At 39.9% G+C, this 24,399-nt stretch overlaps 1 protein-coding gene across 1 annotated transcript in view; it reads right to left on the reverse strand.

Moving 5' to 3' along the window:
• The window catches only part of tex264a (testis expressed 264, ER-phagy receptor a), a 67,933-nt gene that overhangs the window by 32,637 nt on the left and 10,897 nt on the right, over positions 1-24,399 (reverse strand). The window contains exon 2 of the mRNA XM_035151868.2: positions 19,624-19,845. Within this exon, the coding sequence (XP_035007759.1) occupies positions 19,624-19,845 (222 nt within the window). The remainder of the gene's footprint in view (positions 1-19,623; positions 19,846-24,399) is intronic.

Genomic DNA, 24,399 nt, shown 5'->3' on the forward strand with positions numbered 1-24,399 from the left:
CCAAAGTGAGCAACTCTGCTTGTGTCATTGTCACCATCCGTTGTCACTAAATTCCGTTGTAGTTGTGTAGTTTCGTTTCCATTGTGTGGCTTTCGTAGTTGTGTTGTGGCTTTCGCAGTCATGTTTTCTGTTAATGCGCTTTGTGTGAGAGACGTCTCAGCCACCGTACTTACCTGCAGGTGTGAGTGTGAACAGTTGTTTGTCTCTATATGTCAGCCCGGTAATAGACCTGTCTAGGGTGTGCCCCACATCCCGCTTTATGTCAGCTGGGACTGGCTTCAGTCCCCCAACCCTCAAAGAATAAACAGTATCGCTGATGGATGAAGGAAAATAATCCTCGTCTCATGTTTGTTTTCGAGGCAGCAGGAATATGGTACAATATGGAGTGACAAGCCTTTGCTGAAGATGACGGAAGAACAACACAACACTACAAATTGTGGCCTAAAAAAACACTGACTTGAATGAACACTCCTGAAAATGTCAACAAAAACCAGCTGTGAAAAGTGTTAACAAATTGATATTTACTCGAGCTGCTGTACAATGTGATATGATAATTTAATGCAAATTTTGTATCATTCATCCTCTGTTTATTTCAAACAGCATCACTCAAAACTACATAATAATAAGTTTGAGTTCTGCCTGAATTGATTACTTGATTTATCATTGAATGGGTAAAACGAGAGTTGGCAAACATTTAATTTAATTCTGGTTTAACAATACTACTGAGCACATTGAATCCTTTACCCCATTTTCCAAGAACATTCCATCACTAATGCTTAGGTCACACTAAATTATTTTTGCCAGATCTTCCACTTTGATCTCACAACAACTGCAAAACTCCCAATCACAAGACAGGAAGTCATGTAGTGTGAACCGCACAGTGATTACTTTGAATGTCATGTAGTCTGTAGAGATAAGACAAAATTGTCCAAATCTTACATTACTGTGTCCACTGAGAAATGGCTGGAATGTTTTGGTGAGAACAGGATAAGCAAGTTACCATTTACACAGCCACTTGTAGCAGTAAAGTCTGCACAGAAAAACACAGAGCTACATGCTAACACAGTGCTACTGACGAGTATATAGCTGTTTTCAGACATGACCTGCAGGTAAAATCTGGGAAATTTGACTACAGAGTTTGCCCAGAGTCTGCTGTTCACACAACGCTGCGGGAGATTCTCTGCATAGACGCGTTCACAACAGCAACAAATCCTCCGCATTTTTCAGACGAGAGGTGGAACGGCCGGGGGCGGAAGACAGAGGCAGAAGGAGACTATTAAGTCTGCTGTGTAGATCATGTGATTTTGTTTACAGCACACCGACACCATCGTCAGCTCTTATCACCACAAACTCTCTTGACATCTTCGTTGGTGTCTTCTACTACTGTGTCACCGCTTTTTCATCGGGAGATATTTGTTTTCTTTTTTCTTTTTATCAACTACTCCTGGATTTCTACCGACTTTAGACTAGGAGGCAAGGTGGATAAGGTCTTTAGAAACTGCGGAGCTTCTCACTCGAACATTTGCGTTCAAACATGCACCTCCTCCGGAGAAAATACAGGGGATCTGCGAAGTCCAGTGCTTGTCTGAAAGCAGCTTCTGAGTGATGTGCTTCTCTAAGAAACACAATTTTTGAATAAAAGGTGTCAGAAATGTGAGAAAAGTATCACACAGTTTTATGGAGCCTCTAAAATCCCTCATGGCCAAGGCCTGTTCCCCAGCTGGATGACACACTGCTGACCACAACACGCTTTGATAGTGTAGCTGCAGCAGTGAAAGGTGAATGATGAACCACAGCAGGAACAAAAGCCCCTCTTCGCCAGTTGGGAAGCATTCCAATTTTACTCAGCATCAGACCTGGTGCACACAGGCAAGAATATATCAGTTCTATTGATACTAACCTAAAATTTCCTGTAGCTGTTTTTCTGTCGAGTTGAGCTGGCTAAATGAAACAGAACCAGGGATCTTCCTTTAAACAGACCATTCTTACTCTGCACACATTTTCGACTGTATGCCATTTACCGCCTGTCTGAATAAAGATCCTTGAAGAGTGAAAACATGCATAAACCATGATGGGAGCTGCTGCTGTGTCTGAATGGCAGATCTATTGGCTGTGCAGGTATGAGAGCTGTCAGTGTGATGCCACTGTGGCAGTGGATCTCAAGCATGCTAATGTGGCATTTGGGTTCAGATGTGAATGTGACAGGACATAATGGGACTGGACAGCAGACACGCAGAGCCCTTATTATCACTCTGATAACCAGCTCTTCCTTTCTCTCCCTCATTTCATACAAGGTCAATTTGAATTCAGCTACAGAACAGAGTTCAATCAATACACACACGCCAATCTTACTCAACAAAGGAATCAGTCTCAGATACAGAACTGATCGATGGAGGGAAAAAAGTCTGAAATTGTACAGCTGCGGGTTTGCACTTTTTAAAAAGGTATCCAGTGGTGTTTTTGCAGAGCAGTGTTTTTATAAGAGGTTTCCTGTGTTTTTATTTTCTTTCTAGTGTGTGCACAAAGACCAAAAAGGATACAAGCACACGTTTGCAACAGATGTGGTGAGGTATATACTGTATGTATAGCAATGTGGCAGTTGGTGGTAACTTATGCAATGTAAGAAGCAAAGAAGCACTAAATCGAGAAGGTTTAATATGCTTTTTTAGTATTTCCCTTTTTTTCTAGAAGGTTATAGTTATTTTTGTGCATGTAAAAGTTCTGCAATGTTAAAAAGCCTAAAGTCAGCAGTAATTGGAGCTCTTCTCGCCGACAGAAAAAACTGCTCCTGAAGCTCCTGAAACACAAATAGGCCATCTGATACTTCCACATCACTGTGATGACATTTGACATCACAACACCCTACATTTGCATAATGCACACCTAGCAGCCCATCTGGCACGCCCCCCAGCAATCGACAGTAGGAATGTGGTTTGAAAGTTGTTAATGGTGACCAAAAATGTTAAAAAAAATAACAATCAGGTTTATACTTCTGTCTAATCCAGGCTGAACCTAAGCCATAGACTATGCAAATGGAATATGCCATTGCAGACATTTTATACTTGTGTACTGATTATCTGTCTCACTCTTCGATTACACCACCAAAGCACCCGCAACGGGTAACCATGCCACTGTATGTGCACCTCAAACAATGGTGACTAAAACTGAATGTATGCATCTTCTTTTCTCCCTAAAGTAGGACACAAGAAACGTAATCTGAAGAACTCTGTATCTACCTTGCTGTTGCAAATAAAACATATTCATTTTATCTTTTTTTTAATTTGTGTTTTACTGACCTGTCCAGGGTGTAACCCGCCTCTCAGCTAATGTCAGCTGCCATGACCCTCAAAGAATAAGAGGTTTAGATAATGGATGGATGCGTTTTACCACTAAACTATTTTTATTTTCTTGTAAGAAAAGAGAGTGTTGATATAATTGCATTTCAGTGAAGACCAAGTGCAAATTAATTAATTTTGTCTTTTTTTCTGACTGAACTCAAGCCGTTTAATCTTTTCTGAGAATATAAAGACTAGTCAGCCACAGGGGATAAATTTGGACCCATGTTATTCTGTTACTTACTATTGATCATGGTCCGGTTTGTGATCGCCCGTCCTCTCCCCTTCCTCTCCATTCCTGCTCGGCCTATTGGCACATTAATCCCAATCTGCAATAGCTGCCGTAGCGCAGATTACATTAGCTGTTGAGCAATCGAATTAGGCGCCAACACGTTCATCCGCCTCCACAATCAGTGGCACTTTCCAATGGATACAACTACTACATGCTTACAATCAATTTGCTTCCCTAATCTAATCGAGTAGCTCAGGCAGCTGTGTGTCCCGTTTTATTTCTTACACTCCTCGTGACATGAATAACATGAGCTGTGCAACCAAACACACAAGAACACATGACAGCAAACACACACACCAACATCTAAGCATGCATGCATGCATGCACACACATAAACCCCTATTCCAACATTCATATCCACTCATGTCCTCATGGACATGCTTCGCTACATCCAGATAAACAAATTTGCCTCCTGCCTCTCCCAGGAGCTTGCTGCCTTCTTATTAGGAGTTAGTTAAGCTGTAGAGCAGCTAGCAGAGAGCAGGCAGGAGATGATGCTGAAGCTGTCTCTTAATCAACACCATTCCTCTCCCAAGCATGACTTTAGCAGCTTCACAAAGAGGTGAGAGGTGGGAAGAGCTCCACATAAAAATAAAAATAAGTTAACTGAACAGCAAGGACTTTTTTTAATGAGCGCCTGATTTCATTAATATCTCAAAATAAATATGAATTAACAGAACCACAGTGCAACTGAAATATTTAGTTTGAGCATCAGTAAATGAATAGATAGATAGATGTACTTTATTGATCCCAAATTGGGAAATTATTGGAGAATGCAAAAGGATTATTACTTCCATGACATGTTTAGCATAAATAGTGTGAGTAATGGTTATTGTGGGAGTAATTGTGGTAGTACAATAAACAATGAATGCAGTTTGAGCTAAGCCTAGTATTCTAAAATGTGATTGTTGCCAAAATATTGATATTACTTTAGTATGACGTATACTACTAATACTCTGACTGCAGTATTAGATATGAATTTACTGTTGTATTCAACATGAACACAGATACATTCCCATACATAAAAAATGTAAATAATGACCTCTATGACGACTGTTGACATTATCATGTAAAATGAAACACGGGACCACATGTATCTACAGGATTCATCCTACAGGGAAAATAATGAACAGAATCAATATTTGCACCCGTGAAGCATTTCTCCAGGCTCCGCACAACAAACCTCTGCTTTCTCATCTCTAATGAGGGAAAGCACACCAGGCATCTTTAACAACTAGATTGTTCCCACTGCAGCTCCAGGCTGTTGCTAGTTAAAAATGTGACATACTCTATAAGTGTGCAGAGCACACAGGGCTGACAACATTACACTGCAGTACATTCATGCACACATGGAGTTAGTTTACCATAGTAAAAGTGCAAGAAAGAAGAAGATGGATTTTGACTTGACACCATTATGCATCATTTACAATTTTAACCATGGATGTTATACGAGGCAAAACAAAACTATTGTCTCTCACAATTCATTTCCTCTTAACATTATCGATTCAAATGAGATGTTGTCATTTTTTCATTCTGAACAAAAAACACATTATGAAGATACATTAACTATCAACATTCGTGTATATATTTGTATATTGTGCTGGAATATTGAGCCCGCTGAGTAATAGCTGCAGAACCAATGATGTTTAAAATGACAGGAAGCGCATAAAGTATGGGAGCAGCAGCACACATACTGACTTCTGATGGGTAATTTTGCCGGCGAGTTCAGCTGAAAACAGGCTTTCCATGCAGGCAAACATGGAAATGAGGCAGATGTGGTTAACATCAGCCCGTCCTTTCACAGCCGCAGAAAATGAAATATTTTTTGCAAATAGTTTCTCAAGAAGTTTCTGGCGTGTATGCATCACTTCATCAAGAAAACCCCCTGACTGAAACATTTTTATAGCCACGAATTAAAACCAAACTTAACAAAAAATATTTGCACTTCAACAAAGTGATAAGAGCTACCTATGAGGTGTAATTAGATTTTTTTTTGTTTTGTCCATGTATCGTTCACCAACATGCAGGGAGTGGGGATTATGACCTTTACTGCAACCAGGTGGCGATCCAGAGGCTTTGGCTTCACATCAGGGAACAGTAATGCCGTCCATCTTTATGGACACAAAGATGACATAATGGTGCATCTAGTGTCGGGTTTACAGTGCACTCTGACTAAATGAGGATGCGAGTTCCTGCTCCACAATAATTGTTAAGTAAAAATAAATTCCCCCCTTTGGGATCTAATTGCAAACAGGAAGGAGCACACGGGCAGCAGAACACATTCAGACAAACAAACACATGTAGAGGGAGTATAACAGAGTCCTAAGTAAACGTCTGCTAATTAAAAGGTAGTGTATTGAACAAACTGCTCTCTGAAGCATTCACTTCCCATCACTGAGTTCATTAAATGCTGAAATTACCAATGCACAATGGATTGCCTGCACTAGAACCATCATTCAAGAATCAATGTGATTAAGGTAGATGTATTTCTCAGGTCAGGTTGTGTTGCAGCAGGGCCACAGTTTTAGAAAACTATCTGCCTTACATGGGACACAATCCAAAGACACAAATTGGGTCACAGAGTTCAACACACCTATATAAATCAAGGCAACAAAAAACAACTCCTGGTACTGCAACAGCTGACATGTGTCCAGTTCACCTTTACAACACATCTATGCATCTGGGTGTATAGATCTTTAGTATGCATTTTACAGATAAGGTTTGGAAACATTTAACGTTTATTTTTCTTATCGCCCTTATTAATCTATTTCCTCAAGGACCTCTGTTAATCCTATTAAAAGCATTATGACATTGTCATTGTCATGGAGACCAACAGAGTGGACTGCATGTTCAGAAGTAAAATGGATTGTGAAGTCACCTGGGACAAAAGAGAGGAAGAACACAGTGTGAGAAAAAGGTATTTGACAAGTACTTTCACACTAGAGAACACCACATCTGATGTAAGATGTTGCCTCTTTGAAGATTCTAAATCTTTCCAAAGATGTCAGAGCAGCAAGTGGGAAGTGATGTTGACCCCCGTGTCTGCCATACTATCATTGACCTCTCTATTCATTCAGCAAAAAGTATTATATAACAGCATCCATTAGAGATTTAGTCTCTATTTCATCATCTGCAATTTGATTGAGGTGAAGCACAGACAGAATGCAAAATAAAGGAGACGAGAATCAAAGCATCATCGTAGAGCAAGTAGCGTTTACAGAGCATCCTGCAGTGCTAGCAGAATATTACCACTTTCACAACATAAACACAGCGTGCCCTGTTTCCCACCATAATATTGCTGCTTTCCTATGCTGTTTGTACGGAAGTGCCCAAAGGCCAGTGCGTGTCTGTGTGGCTACTTAACATATGCCCTGCATCCACCGGAAAACAAACTCACAAACACACAGAAAAATAGGTCTGCGGCATAACAACAGATGTGAAACTGGAATTGCCACCTCGCGGCCGTATGTCTCCCCCAACGAGTCACGTTGCAGGTTACATCCAAGTCTGTCCATAACTCATAACTGTAGTGAAGAAATTTAATGAAAGGTATTAAGTGTATTTTGTCATTACCAATGCAGGATTTCTTGAGTTTTGGCCAAATATTCACTGTTTAGTCCAAATTAACCTTTGTACCAAATCTGAAGAAATTCCCTCATGGTGTTGTTGAGAGAGAGACAGACGGATGGACAACCTGAAAACATAACCCTCCGGCTACAGCTGTCGCCGGCGTGGAGATATAATCAAGTGACAGAGAAGCAAAACTTGTAATGCATTTTAGGAAATGTCAACAGCTGATCTCTTTTGACACCTCTGCTCCTGTGTCTCAGCAGCCAGAGGGCTGGGGATTAGCTGCCGTATGTTCCACCCAGAGAGGTCTCTCTCAGTAATCTGGCATCTATTTAATATTTGCTCACCTGCAGTGGCGAGGCAAGTGTGTGGCCTTTCCACTGCCAAACAGCCAGAGAGGCAGATTGACTCTGACTGAGCAGAGACTCGATTCAAGTGGTCCATAGGAAAATACACTTTGTACCTGGAGGTCAGGGATACATGTCTGAGATGGAGATCAAGGTTTGACCATCAGTTGGGGGGCAAATATTAAGACCTTTGATTGAAGTGAGAAATGACTTGACTGACTTGATTTGGGAGTTTTAAATATAGTAAAGTCAGAATTCAGAAGTCAGACAGAATTTCTATGATCTTTTAAAATATCACCTCTTGCAATTTGTCTTGCTGGTTTTGTAAAAGTCCCCTGAACAATAATCCGATGCCACCGACAGCAAATACTTAACAATGTGCATATGTCAGTTTTGGATTTTACTTGCTAGGGACAAGAGTTACTGAACTGTTGAGGCTCTTTAGTAGTTTAGACACACAGTATATTGCTGCTGGGTCAATGTGTTGCATTATGACTAATGGTCCAGAAAGAATTTGTACTGCCTATAGTTTTCCTCTATATTCTGCCAGTGCAAATAAACGTTTGAACTGAAGGAAGTATTTGGTAAACAATGCCATTGGATTCTGGCAGAAATTAGATTACAGTTTAGAAAATAAAAAAGTATATCATCTTGGATTTTAAATGTGGCCATTGTTAAATACCACATATTTAGTTTACATACTCCTGCAAATGGTCAGTGCCCTTTTAAGTCAGCTGCTAATGAAGACAAGTAGTCCGAAAAATAAATAATTTTACGGAGAAATAAATGAATAGATTTTGTGTCTTTTGGAGGAACGAAAAGACAATTGTGGTTCATTTAAATCCTGAGAACCGGCCTCTTCAGAGTCAGCTGGAGTTAGTAACAGTGATGTTAATGTTATGTTGCTCTTTACTTGTCTCCCCACTCTGCTTTGTTCCCATATTTAAGCTGAGTATTGCACGCTGCACCGTCTGTGATGATGATGATGATGCAAAGATGTGCCCGATCTTGCACACTCTGCTTCTTTACAACAGACAGAATTAGACTGAGCCCAAAGTTCCTACAGAGAATTGCTTCTTAAAGGCCATGAACTTTAGTTTAAAGGCCAAGATGTCCTTGCGGCCTTCGCTGGATGTAATAAGATGAAATCAAGTCAATAAGCCGCACTGAGCTATCTGATGAGCAGGCTACTTGACACACAAACAGGATTTTGTGAGAGCATTTTGAGGGTATCTTTTCCTTCTTTAGGTATTTTTCTCATCTTATTGGGTCATCAGGACTGTCTAGTATTAGACAGAGGCTCTGTGCACAGGTCGTCCACACAAATGTCCTTCACTAAAAAAATAATAGTTCACAATCTGTTTCTAGAAGAGCTATGTTATTGATAAAGTAAATAACTATAACAAACTATATCTGTGTTTCATAGTCTATCTTATTGGGACAGAGGTAATCGGGATCTACAAGGCAGGTCTTGTGAAGATAATTGAATTTAAATACACCCTGCAAAGGACATTCTTTAGAACTGGGTGGCATTACACAGTGTTAACTTAAATAGTTTATCTTTCATCTCTTCAATACATCGAGCATAAATAAACTTCTGGAGTCTCCTGGACCTTCTTCTAGCAGTTCATTAGATTTACCATCACAAACAGGATTCCAAGGAAAAATGACTCGGTAGGAGCAAATTGTATTTTTTTGTTTGCTTTTACCTCATCGTGTCTGTATTTGATGGGATCATAGATCATAAAGAGACACATTTTCTGCTATTTGGATATGAATATCATGTTTAATAAAAATGTATCAAATTAAAGTGCATAGAAAAATAGATGGGGAAGTCCAGTGAGCTTGAATATGGCTTGACTCAATATAGTATTATTAGGTATAGAAATTAGGTGTGTTAAGTCAAAGGTCGGTGACAGCGGTGAGTTATTAAATTTGAGAAAAGGGTATGTGGTTTTAAGCCCAACAGCACTACCGCAAGAATCGTTGTTTCCAGGGCAACTTTCGGTTGTACACGATGCAGAATTGGATTCTACGCCCTCAGAGAGACATGCTGAGGTTTTTTACTTTGGTGTAAACAAGACCAATGGTGAGTTTTAAGTCTGTCGAGAGAAAGCAGCTGAGTTGAATGAAAGAAGTGTTCAAATCCTTGTAAAAGTCTTGCATGAAAAGGAAAAACCTTTCATAAGTAAACATACATGGGTATTATTAGCAATTCTGTCTGATACAGAGAGCAAAAGTTACTAGTTACTTTTAAAATATGTATCTTAAAAGTAACTAGTAACTAAAATTGTAAAATAAATGTTGAAGTATAAAGTAGAATAACATTAAAATACAGTAGAAAAGTACGTCACATTTGTACTTACTTGAGTACCCAGTTACTTTCTACTACTGAAAAACAGCAATGTTTCACTGGTAAATGGACAGAAGAACTTTGAACCAAAGGAGTGAAGAGAGAAACTCAGACAGTCTCCTCATCAGCAGCATGAAGCGTCTTTCACCGCCACTGTACATTTAATCCTTCAGATGAAAACAAAGAATTGCCCGATACATTTTCAAACACAAAAGGAGTGACTGCAGATTGTTTGTGGCTCCACAGGGGATAGGATTTACCAATTCAGTTTGTCTGATACAGAGAGAAAATTTGTCAAGGTCAGTGACTCACATCCCCATGTTACAGTGGCAGTGACACCTGGGCATGAATCAAAACATGTTGGGAGTAATGTTGACAAGATGCCAATCATTAGGAGAAGCCGCAGCAGCCTCTTCCTCACACACACAGCCGATAACAAGCCGAGGGGACGACCTTTACATCTAAATGAACAAAACTTTCACTGCCACAAAGTGATTTGTGCAGAAACAGATGCCTCCTACAGTGCAACAAGAAACCTTTCTGATTCTTTTCATACATTTAAGAGCTACAAAAATAAGTCAAGTGGCACTTTTAACGTTTGCTATGGCTTAGTGTTTCATTCCAAGCTGATGCTAAGCTCCCGACAAATTAAATAATATCACTTGCATAAACCAGGAAATAGCTGGACTTGGAGGTGTGATTCAACCTCTCTAGATGGAGGTGTGTTGGTTGAATCTACCTGTCCATGTGACACTTGTATTTTGTCAGTTTGATTGGTGAGTGGTGATGAGAGGTTCAGGCCAGTAATAAACACTGTTAACACCTACGACTCCAATTAGGCATCATATTTACTTGACTCGAGTCCTGTGTTCGAAAGAGTTATTGATATTCAGATATTGATAACAGATAGTCGCTATCTGCTTGGATTTATTGGGAAGGCAAATTACTGCAATTGTTAAGGTTAATGATTATGCTGCTGTTGACTGCTGTGCGTGCAGCCACAGTGTGATCTGCTCCTCCGACTGTATGATGGAAAGAGGATGTGTACAAAGACTTTCAGGATCCAAAGCACACATACTCATTGATTATCGTCAGCCATCTCATCTGCTTGTACATGAGAAAGATGGATATGCTATGGGGCAGGAAGATTGGTCACATTGCTGACTTGCTATATGCCATCGCCTTGACTTTTGCCAACACTGAACGGACAACTGTCTTGTGCTTCAGAATTTGTCCACCTCTCTAACACAGCATATGACAGGAGCCCTTGTCACTCAGGCTTCGATCATTCTTTTAAGTTCCCATTTTTCTTTGAATTATCTTAAATCCAATCATTGTTTTGGGATAAATGATCAACTTAATAAGAAGCTTATTACATATTATTACATTACATAATTACATTATTATTTTAAAAATATTTTAGTGTGGATGTAGCCTTCCTCGCATCTCTGCCACGTAAGATGACCTCAAGGACTGAGAAAGGCGACTATAAATAAATAAATAAATATTATTATTATTATTATCATCATTACTACAGGCATGCACATCTCATAAAGTACTCTGAATCTGACCCTGAAGAGCATGAGAGTGTATGGTCACTACAACCCCCCAGGATTATGGAGTTTGAGTAAATAACAGTAATAACCCTGATTGTAAACTGCAGGATGTTATCCTAACCAAGAGATTAAGAGAAATAATTGTATATTTACTGACTATATTTAGGACAGTTCCCATCACATTGAACTGTTTGTCTTTAGATAGTGTTCAACAACTTAAACCTAAAGTACCAAGAGCAAATGCATCCACTGAAATAATGATTTATTATGTGTTTGAGCAATTCTCAAGCAATTGTTGAATATGCCAAAATATGCCAAAATACAATGCATTTTCTAATCCTATTTGCTAAAGCTGCTTATCGGAATGGAATAATTGGAATGATCCCACTTTTAAAATTGAAGGAGCTGCTGATTGTTTCAACCCACCACCCAGTCCTATTTTAAATACTGTATATTAAGAAAACTATTATTAAGAACCAACACAACTTCGTCATTTTGCTTACTAATTGGGTACAAATGTATGTTAAAGTTGGCTTAATTTATAGAATTAAGTAACAACGTCCCAAACTGATTGTTCAAATCCTTTGGATTAGACTAAGGACAAGGTGCTTAATAAGAAGTGAATATTAAGGCTACTGAAACCATGAACAGCAGGACAGGAAATCCCGGTGTGTGCCCAGGACTTCAGCATATTATAGTTCTCTCTTTGTCAGAAAGAAAAGAGAGAAGTGATGAAACTGTCATCAGCATCACTTGGTGGCTAAATATAGTTTAACACACGATCACCCGAGTGTTTCCTCCTCAGTCAGCAAAAAGCGGCAGACTGAAGGGATAACAAAGCATATTAATTGTAAACAGAAAAGATGAAGCATTGTGGGTCAGAGACCTGCCTCCAGCTCTGGACTGTTGTGTTAAGGTTATTATTTTTGAGAGCCTTCAAGAAACAAGAAGCTTGTGTTAACCAATAAAAATGTAATGGAAGGAACAATGTGTGGAATGACAACATTAATAATGAAAGAGACTTATCTTGCTCTCACCACAGCCTGCATTTTAAAGCACACACACACACACACACACACACACACACACACACACACACACACACACACACACACACACACACACACACACACACACACACACACACACACACACACACACACACACACACACACACACACACACACACACACAGCAATGTACCTCCTCCAACTAAAATTTTCACCCAGCTCCCGAGCAATCAGTCACAGAGACACATGCTCGCTCGCAAGCTCACACATCACTTATCGACTCTCACTTCGCTTTCTGCGCTTTGATGGCGTTGCAGCCACAACCCCTGCCATTCTGCGCCATCCCACGCAGAAACTGCTGAACGGAGAGCAGTTACGGTGTCGGCGCCCCGGGCCTATAGGAGGCATTAAAGATGTAGTGGGGCTGGAGAGGATCAAAGCAGGTGCTATTCTGCCACGCCCTCCCCCAATTTCCCCTTTGGGCTGGTTTAAAGGTTTAACCACGTGACAAAAGCAGTTGGGAGGGTCACTGTAGAAGCGTGGAAAGCCTCTTCATGGCTGACGATGCTGCAGATAAAACGATGCTAATAGCGTGGACCAACAATGCTGCTTTTTGGCTCTGTGGTCTACTGGATAAAAGAGTGCCTCATGGGTATTAACATGATAATCAGATAGCATCATGTTGTTCTATTTCTCCCCAAGTAAAGTAAACTCATGGATTCTTTTCTTTTTTTTCTCTCTCAGCCTGAAGGCACCATATTGTAAACAATTTTCTTTTTATTCCACAGATTTCCATAACGTGAGCTCAGGTAAGCTTCAAAGTGCTCGTGGGGATGTAACAAAGCATCTGTTGGTTAGTCTGAGTCAGGCGGAGGAGGAAATTAGTGGCACAAAAACCAAATTATATATATTTTTCAGCTTTCTAAGCTTCTTCCTGGCAGCCCCCCTCGTAAAACCTCTAGATAATGTTTGAATGAACCCATCTGAAATTACAGCAGAAATCCAGAGGATTCTCTGAGAGTGAGTGGGCGCATTGATGATGTCTTTAACACACTACGGGCGCAAAACAACAACACAAAAAATAAAAATATCTTGTGCATGAGAATAGAGATGCCATACACGTAGAAGACACCAATGAAGATGACAACTTGAAATGATGACAAGATTCAATCTGAGCTTTCGGTGATAAGGGCCAACGCCAGTGTCGATGCGCTGCCAACCTCAGAGAGAGCCACGAACAGAAGTGCAGTAGAATCTGTGTGTAAACTGAACACATCAACAAAATAACAGTATTTACAACATTGATTAGAAGAAACAGTTTGTATCATAATGGAAAAAAGTGTGTCAATGTTTACAGTATCTATACATAAGAAAATGTCTGATAGAGATGAAGGGAGCAGCGATGAAAATTTAATCGAGGAGTTATTAGTAATCAGTAATGGTAGAGTATGTGAGTAGGCGTATTGTATATCAAGTAGTCTTGTTGTAATCATAGTCCACGATCAGCCACCACAACTTCAGAGACAGTCTAGACCCAAACATGGCCAAACATCATCACATCATTTGTGCATGAACAGTTAGGGAAGATTGGACAAAAGTGGAAAAAGAGAATCTCTGAACAATTCCTCAAAATAATCTGGAGATAATAATATGAATCTATATCTATGGACCCAGAAGACAAGTCAATATGCTACTGAATGAAGGAAAAAACAATTCAACCCTCAAAGCGGTAGCTGAACTCAGCTCTGTCAGCTCAATCACAGAAGATGTGAAGCGTGATATTCAGAGGGAGTGGGAGGATTCCTGTACCTGTCGTTGTCAGGAAAATAATTTGATGTATCACCAGCATCATGATTAAGGGTTATCAATAATAAATGGGTCTGTGTGTATGGGGGTTTTATTAAAGATGCAGACTGACAGAATGAGTGGTGGTAGCAGAGTTGTTCTACAGGTGTTCTAATTCTTCATTTACTATAAGGCTGGTTGACTTGACAAGCAGCAAGTAGTTTCAGACACAAGGACTAACATACAGACAGACAGACAAGATGCAATATGCTAAGAATAGAGTATTTGAGAATATTCTTATTTGTTGAGAGCAAACCTCAATGACAATAACAGCGAATACAAACAATACAACCCCATAGTTCACAATCCATTCTGGTATATGTTCAGTCCCAAAACAGCGACTGTCACATTTATATTCACCCACAGAGGCGTCTGAGCAGAGCGAAGGGCATCTTGGTTGTTGTTTACTCGGCGGATACACAGGGAGGGAATAAGCACAGTTCCACTGGCTAACCCCTAATCAGGCTATTGCATGAAATATAAATGCTGTGGACAAGCAAAACAAATTTTCTATATTTAATTCAACAAATAATAACATCAAAGAAGATGGGGAAGAGTGGCTGGTGAATAAACCATGAGCATGATGGAGGTGAGGAATCCGAACTCTGTACTGTAGAAGAGCGTGAAGGGACCAGTAACTCAAAACAGGTGAAAATAGACACATTTAGTTGCCACCATTTGGACTGAGATGAACACCAAAATTCAACTTCACTGCAGTGGTTGATACATGTCAGCCGTATATATATATATATATTACCTTATTTATTACTGCCCCGTAAAATGAAGCTTTAAAAGGATGTTCAATCCACGTCCACTTCTGTGCCGTAGCAATAAGGAGATGGAGCCACGTTATCGAGGTTCCGCCGATACATGTGGTCGATCAATCAGTCTCAGCTGTCAAACATTAACTTTCACCTAATTCTTCATAGCATTTTTATAAAAATGTGTTTTATTATATAAGCTTCTTCGATTTTTAGTTTGGTTCATGTCCCATAAACTAACATGGATGAGTGAGGGCTTACGACACCGACACAGCAGCCAGCCACCAGGGGACGATTGAGACACTTTGGCTTCACTTTTGGGGGGCTGCCATGACCACCATCTTTAAATACAGTCTATGGTTCAAACAGGATCATTTAATCACAGACTGAGACCACTGAAGATGAAGAAACATCTTCAACATGATCACGAGAAAAGTGTCATAGCAGATTTAGTCAGGCTAAATAGACTAGACAAAATTTGCTAAGTAAAATCGAAAACGATTTCCTAACTGCAACATCAACAAAATGCACTTGAATATTTTAAATGCTGTCAGACCAGTCACACAAACAGAACTTTGGTGAAACAAAAAGAAAATGATTGGGGGAATTAATTGTGCTTTTATGCTGCGTGAAGCCTTATTCAGATGAATGGATAACAAATGGGCAGGAGCTATCGGTTTTTCATCTTGTTTCTGCTCACAGGGACTATTGGGATTGTCTGAGCCAGCCACCAAATTAAAACTCAGATGATTGTTTGCTTTTATTCTTTAGGTCCTGAAAAGGTTTCACAAAGCTCACACAGAGCTTGGCCAAGCAATTTAATACAGTGCAACAGCTACTTCTTTATCTATTAATTGTTGTCCTCTTTCAACACCTGCCTTTTTAACCGAGAGACAATACAATCCCAAGCAACCTGTGGTCATAGCCGCTCACGCTGTGCTTTTCATTTGGTAAATGTGAATACACAGCTGCTGAACACAGATTACTAAAATCTCAGATATTCCACTGATAGCACAAATCCATTGATACCCTCAGATTGCTATCAGCACAATAAAATGATCAGGATTAAGCATTTGTGAGTATACACAGTGTTGTACACGTGTCTTTATGGTTGAAAAGACAATACCGCTGGTGCTCATAACTTTAAAAGGGCTACAACTTCTTCTTAAAACGTCTAAAAACGATGAGACCTATAGGATATATGTTTTGTTGACTGACATTATCAAAGATATTTTTCAGAGAAATCCCTAATTTGAACATTTAACAATATTTTTCTTCCACTTTAACCGTGGTTTTTCCCCTCTGCTATAACATCTGCGGCAAACCAGTATGGCAAAGGGAAACCACACTGCTACCCAGTTAACCAGTAAGCTGTTTGTTCCTCCCACTGTTTGTATTTATTATTCGTAATGGGTTACAATTTTTCGGTGCCGACTGCTGCATAACGTGAATAAAACTTTAATACATTACCTCATCCGTGAATATGATTGCAACCGAGTCGAGTCAGGTATTTTCATTGGCAATGGCGGTGAAGACAACAACTCCCGTGATCTAACGCTGCTTCACAACATTGTCAAACTAGGCCCCTAGCGGACAATGTTAAATGTTGTGTGTTTAAAGGTTCACGTTTAAGTTAGAGCTAGGGTAGTAAGAGTACAGGGTAGTGTGTGTGTTTGTGAGTATGCGATGTACATGGAAGAGATGAGGCAAAGGAAGCTGGTTGTGGAGACGGTGGTGCTGGACCGGAGAAAAAGGCGTTCAAGTGAAAAGGGGCAGTAATGTATTTGACCTGCTCTGTGATAAATGGAGCACTATAGGAAGCCAGGAGGAGGATCAGAGTCCCTGAGAAAACACTTGGCTAGACATGATACTAGAAAGTAAGCCCACCTCACCTGGTCAACCTCTGTAGTCTCATGGGAAGCACTGGTTTACATAGCTTGACTGAGAATTTCAAGCCTTAAAGCAGCACCAATCAATATTTCACAACAGTGTCTGGTGGTAGTTTTGGTTATCTTCTAGCTGCTGCTCTGGTTTTTACGGCCCTCAATTCACTGTTTTATTTCTATCTCATTGTTCGCGTCACCTTGGTTCAGCTGCGGCGGTGAAATAGCACAGATAAAGCCACGGCAGACACAGTAGAGCGCAAGGCTACGTCACACGAGTGTCTCCCTCCTTTCCAAGTCCCAAAGACTACAAACCTACTCTATTAATCATACTTACATTACATACGCACACATTCACATACCATCCTCTAAACCAAGCCTCTCTAAGCCACAATCCATTATTCATTAGCCTCGCTGTAGCTGGTATGCATAGTGCACTCGCCACTCCCCAACTCAAACTGGATGTTGGTGTGTTATTAGCATATCTGCTAAACAAGAGCACCTCCTTAACGACCGGTCACAGCACTCAGGTCAACTGATGGACTGCAACAAGCCTTTCTGCCTCGAGACAAGTGCGAGCGAGTGAGATCTTTTCCTTATGGGGACATTAGCTTGCTTGCCAGATAGACAGCCCTGTATGCTCACAAAAGATGCACACTGACACTAGCCACGATTATGTAACTTCACGAGAGCCTATACAAGGGAATACCACTAAATTTTAACATGGAGAGATGCTATTCCCCGTGCCTTCAGACCGTTTAGTCTGTGTCAGTGAACATGTTAGAGAGTTCGTCCTGCCCTCTGATGCGGGGTGTTACAATATGAAGAGTACCGCAGAGAGAAAACTGCAAAAAAGATGAGGATGCTGGTAAACGACGATAAACGAAGCAGACAGTGGTTCTTAGAGGACTGGAATTTGTAGATCAGGACTAATAAAACTACTGCAACCTAAAGAAGTAAAAAGACAAAAATGGATGCACGGTTAATATGCATAAGGTCTTTCTTAATGAAGCAGCTCTTAACTGTACAATGGTAAACGTCACACTAGCTTTGCTTTTGTGTCTTAGTTTTGTCAATTGTCAATCATGATGATTCACCCCATTTCATAGCATCAAATAACAAAATTAAAACCAAGCTTGTTGGAAAAATTCACCATCAGTGTGAGCAGAACAACATCAAATAACAGAAACCGTCTTTGAGAAAAATATATTTGACATGTACTGTGGCTTTTTAATTTAGTCCATGTCCCATCTGCTAACATGGAGGAGGTGGGATTTACGTATGACCTATAGTGCAGTCAACCACCAGAGGGCAGTTGAGGGTCTTTGGCTTAACTTTTGGGGAGAAGTCATGTTGGTATATACAGTCTACGGTTTGTGCAGAAGCAACCTGAGTGTAAAGGTGCAGGGGGTTTGATTCCTGGGCAGGTGAAAAAAAAACAGTTGCTGGTGATTTGAGGGGACGATCCCAATCAGGAGCTCAATTCACGTAATGTATTATCTAGCTTCTGCCCTTTTTTCCCTAAAAAATCCTAACTTGGTCAGTGCCAAGAGCCGAAGCTGCCAAATAATAATCCTGTGACTGGTCTGGGGTGAAAATCAACATGAAAACCAGCTGAGACCTTTTTCACAAATGGTCAAATCATGGCTTTAATATGCTGACATAGCTGGATACAGCCAATTAAAAATGCCATTGGCTGGGTCCTGCCCCCCTTTACTTGTCTCTGCTCGACACTACACAACAACAGATGGAGGATTCATCTCAGTGAAGCATTACACCTAAGGCGTAATAGCACCATTCACACTACATGGTGATGGTGGGTTTTTGCAGGCAACTCGAAAACACAGAATTACAGAGGAATACCAATGAATGTCAGCACTCAAATGTGACCCCTCTTGCCACCGGACAGGTTTGTGTGAACTCCCCATCCTCTACTGTCCTGAATATAAGAGAAAAGTTCCACCTACAAAAGGTGCATGTGAGAACATCCAGCATATTTTCTAGACATAATGGCACATTTTCTGAATAGGAAGTGGGTCCTTTTAACCTCCTGTGAAAAGAAAGATGCTTAAATAAACAGATGGACAGACATGCACGTCGAGCATTATTCATGCGGTGGGATGTCCCTAGATGAATCCCAGTGTGTAAATGTCATCAGTAAATGTCAATAGCTTTTTGAGGCCTGTCCTGAGGACATGCAGCCCAGCATATGGGCAGCGGGACTCAGACGTACCTTCATTTCCTACCATGTCATCTATTCTTAATCTACTTTAAAGACCTCATCTGTTCATGTGATGAATTAAACAACACATGAGCGAGGGTCTTTTGACAAGTGGGAAGCAGAAAAGGAGGACAGATATGATCACGAGGTGAAAAGCTATCCACTTCAGTAAAAGGACATGAGAAAGAAAAGAGAACTCCTCTCTTACTTTTATATATGATGACATACACTTGTCAAGGAGAGGAGCATGAAACAGTTGTTATGGAACTTTTTACTCAGAAGTTAACACTGGAAAACACTGGAGATATGCTCGCTGTTCAAATCCTTTTATCTGTGCTTCTCAAGGATACTTTTTCAATAAAGGGACAAATCCTCGCTCCGTATTCGCACAGACACTATGTGCCTTAAAAGAGCCTCAGAATGACTGATGTATTCACACAGTGCTCTTACCTCAATGTAAGCAGCAACCCTCGGGTAGACCCTGTAAGGAGCCAGCAGGTGGGACAGAGGTGTGGTGCAGGGGAAGGTGGTGGTCACAGCGTGGCTCACTTCTGGAAGAGAAAACACCTTGAAGCCGAACGTCTCGTACAGCTTCTGCAGCTCTTCATCCGGCTTCTCTTCGCCCTCGCACAGGACACTGCCCACCACGTAGCGACACTTCTCTGACGGCCTCTGAAGGGAGAGAGAGAAAGGGTATGAATGGATAAACCATAAAATGAAAAGTAAAAAAAATACAAAACCCTACAATGGGTCACTTCACACCAGTGGATTCCCATTCTTCTTTAAAAAGACCATCACCTGCTGTTGGAAGAAAAATGCATTTTTCATTCAGTTGTACTGTATTTGTGTACTGTAGCATGTTTCTGTTGGATTTGAGATAGAAATATAATGATCTATAAGTTCACTCAGTCAAAATTTCTTGTGCATAAGGAAATGTAACAAGTTGAATTAGCCACATTAAAAAAAGTTTGTAAACTCCGAGAGCACCCAGACAGTGCATACCGCCTCCAAAGCTGATTGCCAACTTTATCGCCATATATTGCATTGCCTGTGCATGTATGCATCCAGATCATTATTTGGATCGGCATCAAATTTCACCTGTTCATATTAGCACTGTACATTTGCCTAATTGTTTTCATGAAGATCTCTGCATTATTTCTTCAGAAATGCACATTCCTGTCAAATACAGTCTATCTCAATATTAAAGAAAGGAGAAGGAAATCCTGGATCCACCCCATTAATCTAATCAACTCCAAATGTTAATGTGTTCTTCATTGGCCCATGCCCCACCCTTCTACTAAGTTTTGAGTAATACAGTTCAGTAGTTTTTGCATAATCCTGCTAAAGGACAAGCAAACAGACAAATGGCAATGAAAAAGAGATGCCCAGAGATAGACGGAGCATTAGAGGATACAACCGAAGTTATTGTTGTGTCAGCACATATGTAGGATGTAAAAATAGAAGCCGTTTGATTTAAACTTGCGGAGACGTTGCACCTTCACGTAGTCTGAAGTGTCTCCGGACAGAGGGCTGTCGGCTCTGGTGAACATCCCGTTCCAGATATCCAACAGCCAGGTCTCATATGCGGTAGCTCAAATTGCATCCATGCTGGAGAGCAGGAATGCAATTTGAGAAAAGGCTAATGGTTTTAGATTCTGGATTTCATCAAAGTCACTTAGGTTTTATACAAAATGGCCTATGGGTGTTTATAATGCGTCAATTTGTGTTCATTTGTGTCTCAATAGCAGATCGAGTTATCAGTAAGAAGAGGATCTGACAGAGATTATCCCACTCAGATCTGTTTGCTTACACTTTGTCTGAAAAGCTTCAGATGGAGAGTGGGAGCTGCTGTTAAAGGACCAAGCCAGCAATTTTTTTTTTGTATGTTTTTGTGAACATTTCTGCAGTTTCAAAAGCCTACCACAGTATTTTAGATGTCTAAATAAAGGTTTTCCAACTTACAGGCAGCAAAGGGTAAAATTTATTCATATCAGTCATTTACATATCACTAAATGATGTAATGATTTTATGCATAATGTAAAAATGATACTTATGAGTGATATTCTACTGACACAAAAGTAAATCTAATGTGTTGGGAATCGTAATGGGCCTGGGGACTTGGTCAATGAACCTAAAAATATATATAAAATCTATACGATTCATAGTAAACAGGTTCAAACAGGTAAAAAAAAATGCTGTTATGTTCCTTTAAGACCTGCTGCTGGTTCCTGCTCAATGACACTGTCCGTCTGTGGAGGGCTGGCACTGAAGGGGCACAGATGGGAGCCAGCGACACTCATCTTCGTGTCCCCAGCACCCTCTCATAATTATCACATCTAAACGCCACAACCCTCTCTTCTTTCCTTTCCCGTTTCTAATATCCACAATGATTATTTGGCTTTTACTACACTGTACCGGTCCCACGGTCCTACTTTGTTCGTACAGCAGCTTTTGTGCCATAACTCAGCATCGTTGGCTGATTGTGAGGCACCAAGCCTGAGATAAATCTATTTGATCATCCCACCCCTGACCCTCAGTGTCTCTTAATGTCTGCATCGTGTGGGTAATAATAATGACTGACAATGCCGGTTCAGCATGAGCAGATAATCTCTACTGTCACCTGACAGAGATGCTACCGTGTTCAGCAGTGAGTCAGGCGACCCAGATCAACCCTCAGACAGACACAATTACTGATGCACTGTGACAATGTCAGCATCTACTTTCAAGTAACATAATGTAGATTTACATTTACTGTGTGTATTTTATTACATATATGTGAAAAATTTGTTTTTCAATGATTTACATTTTAAACTATTCTTGAGATTGCAAATACCTCAGTCAACAGTCCTCTTCTTAAACCACATGAAAATCCACTAGATCCAGATTTTTATTTGGATCCGCACCAAATTGCACACACTCATGGAGGATCAGTCCCCTAAACATACCCGATTTGTTTCCTCTAGATCCATGAATCATTCCCTGGGAAATGAGTGAAAATGTCAAAAAATGTCTGTTAATGGATCTGCCCCCTGACTCGGATCCGCACCAAACTTTAATGAGTTCTTTCTTAGGTCGAGCCCCACCCCTCCACAACATTTCATGTAAATCGGTTGAATAGTTCTTTTTGCATCCTGTTAACTACCAAACCAACACACAAACCATCGCAGACGAAAACATAACCCCCTTGGCAGAGGTTAAAAACATTACAGTGGCAATCTTTGCTAATAACCAAAAAATATATTAGAGATCCACAAGTGATGGACTCCTAAACTTTGATAACTATTATAAAAGAATATATGCTATAGAGGGAGATATTGGGAGGTGTAATGGTATCTGCAGATGAGACATTAAGGCTATATGAGATTGAAAATGTAACCGAGGCAAGCCTGATGGAACTATTTAGAAAAGTATATAATTCAGCTGCTGGTATAGAATCATTTCATATATATGTAAGCATCAAACCTATAAAATAAGACAGAAGAAAGAAGGAGGGATAATTATATCTGAGGAAAAATGGACAATAATATGCAAGTATAATATTCCACAGCTCATAGCAATGGAAGAAGTTTGGATAGAAAAACTTAATGAGGTTTTTTATTACACCCTCTCAGAAATCCCACTATGATGGTAACTTCACTGACTGCAGCACAAAGTGTGGAAAACAAAATGCAAACAACCACTGCATTCGGAGACTGCCACATTATATTGCCCCATATAAGAGACTTATTGGAGAGGGATACACAATGCACTAAATGTATAATGCATGTAAAATGAAAATGAACATACTGCTGGGAACAAACAAAAAAACCTTTACCAGGAAGAAAGCCCACTTTTAAATGCATTAATTGAAATTATAATGAAGATTTACAAAATGAAGAAAAAAGCATTTTTCAATGATAAATTGGAAAAATGTGTTTCACACTGTGAAAACTGGGTTAACTATGTAAGACCCTATAGGAATTGTCTTCTTTTCATAAATAAATGATGTTGTAATGTACTGTACATACTTTCTCCCCTTCTTTCTTTTGTATTACATGTGCATACCTTCGATAATACTATATCTTAGTGAATATATGATATACAGATACATCTAATGGAGATGTTAATTTAAATTATATATAATAATATACAATGGAAACCGGATATAGTGATATATGGATCAAAAAGCTTGGGACAGAATCGTTCCTATACAAGTGCTGTTTGAATAATTTGGTTATAGTGATCGAGTAGTCTGCTTACAGTGTTCATTTTGGGGTCTTTTCAGAAATGTTTGGACCTTAAAAAAGTTATTTTTTACAGTTTTTACCGGCTCTGTCAGTAATTCACAGCTCCTCTCTGTGTCTCTACCGTTTGCCCTGCACACTGCCAACCAAATCGGGTCAAACCAAGTGCACCCCGACATCTCCTCCGGCTCTCCATACATTGACTAAGTTTACAAATTCTGTTGTTTTTACCCAGTCTGAGCTTACACATTGTCCAATGCCAGTGGGTGTGAGTGCATGTGTCGGTGTGTGTGTGTGTGTGTGTGTGCCTGTCAGCGCACGCAAGAGAGAAAGAGAGCGAGCGGAGTCAGTAGGAGCTGAATTATTGATGAATGCGCAGCTATGAAGAAAGATTTTACTCATTTGTAAAAGTATCAATCATTATGTGGTAATCAGAATTGATCTGATTGGCCATTTAAAAAAAAATCAATGTTTAAACTGAAGCGGGTCAGAGACAACAGCCGAGTCGGTGTGTGTGTCGGAGAGAGAGAAAAGAGAGCAGCGGAGTCCCTGTGTCTGTGAGCAATGTGATATTGTCCTTATCTTAAAAACTGCTGTTTTCCCTCAAGGCCTGGGACTCTCATAGAGAAGCTACGCAATTCGGTTATAGTAGTCGACCATCAATTAGGCCAGGGACAAACGTGATCACAATAAGCGGTTTCCTGTGTATTACAACAACAATCTTTACAGTAATAGGCTATTGTCATTATCATTGTTGATTTTAGCATTTAGCTCAAAGCATTGCTGTGCCTAGCATGACAACATACAAACTTAAAAATAATTTAAATTGATGTTTTAATTATTTATTATAATCAATGACTTTTAAAGTTAGTGCTTACAATCACCATTAACGTAACTGTAGACTCACGTTCAAACATCTATATTCATCATTATACGTCAAATATTTGCATAATTAAAAAATAATTTCACAAAATTTATTTTCACTAAAATTCATTTCAATATC

The sequence above is a fragment of the Hippoglossus stenolepis genome, chromosome 3, assembly GCF_022539355.2.
Source record: "Hippoglossus stenolepis isolate QCI-W04-F060 chromosome 3, HSTE1.2, whole genome shotgun sequence".
In the NCBI taxonomy this organism is placed as follows: Eukaryota; Metazoa; Chordata; class Actinopteri; order Pleuronectiformes; family Pleuronectidae; genus Hippoglossus; species Hippoglossus stenolepis.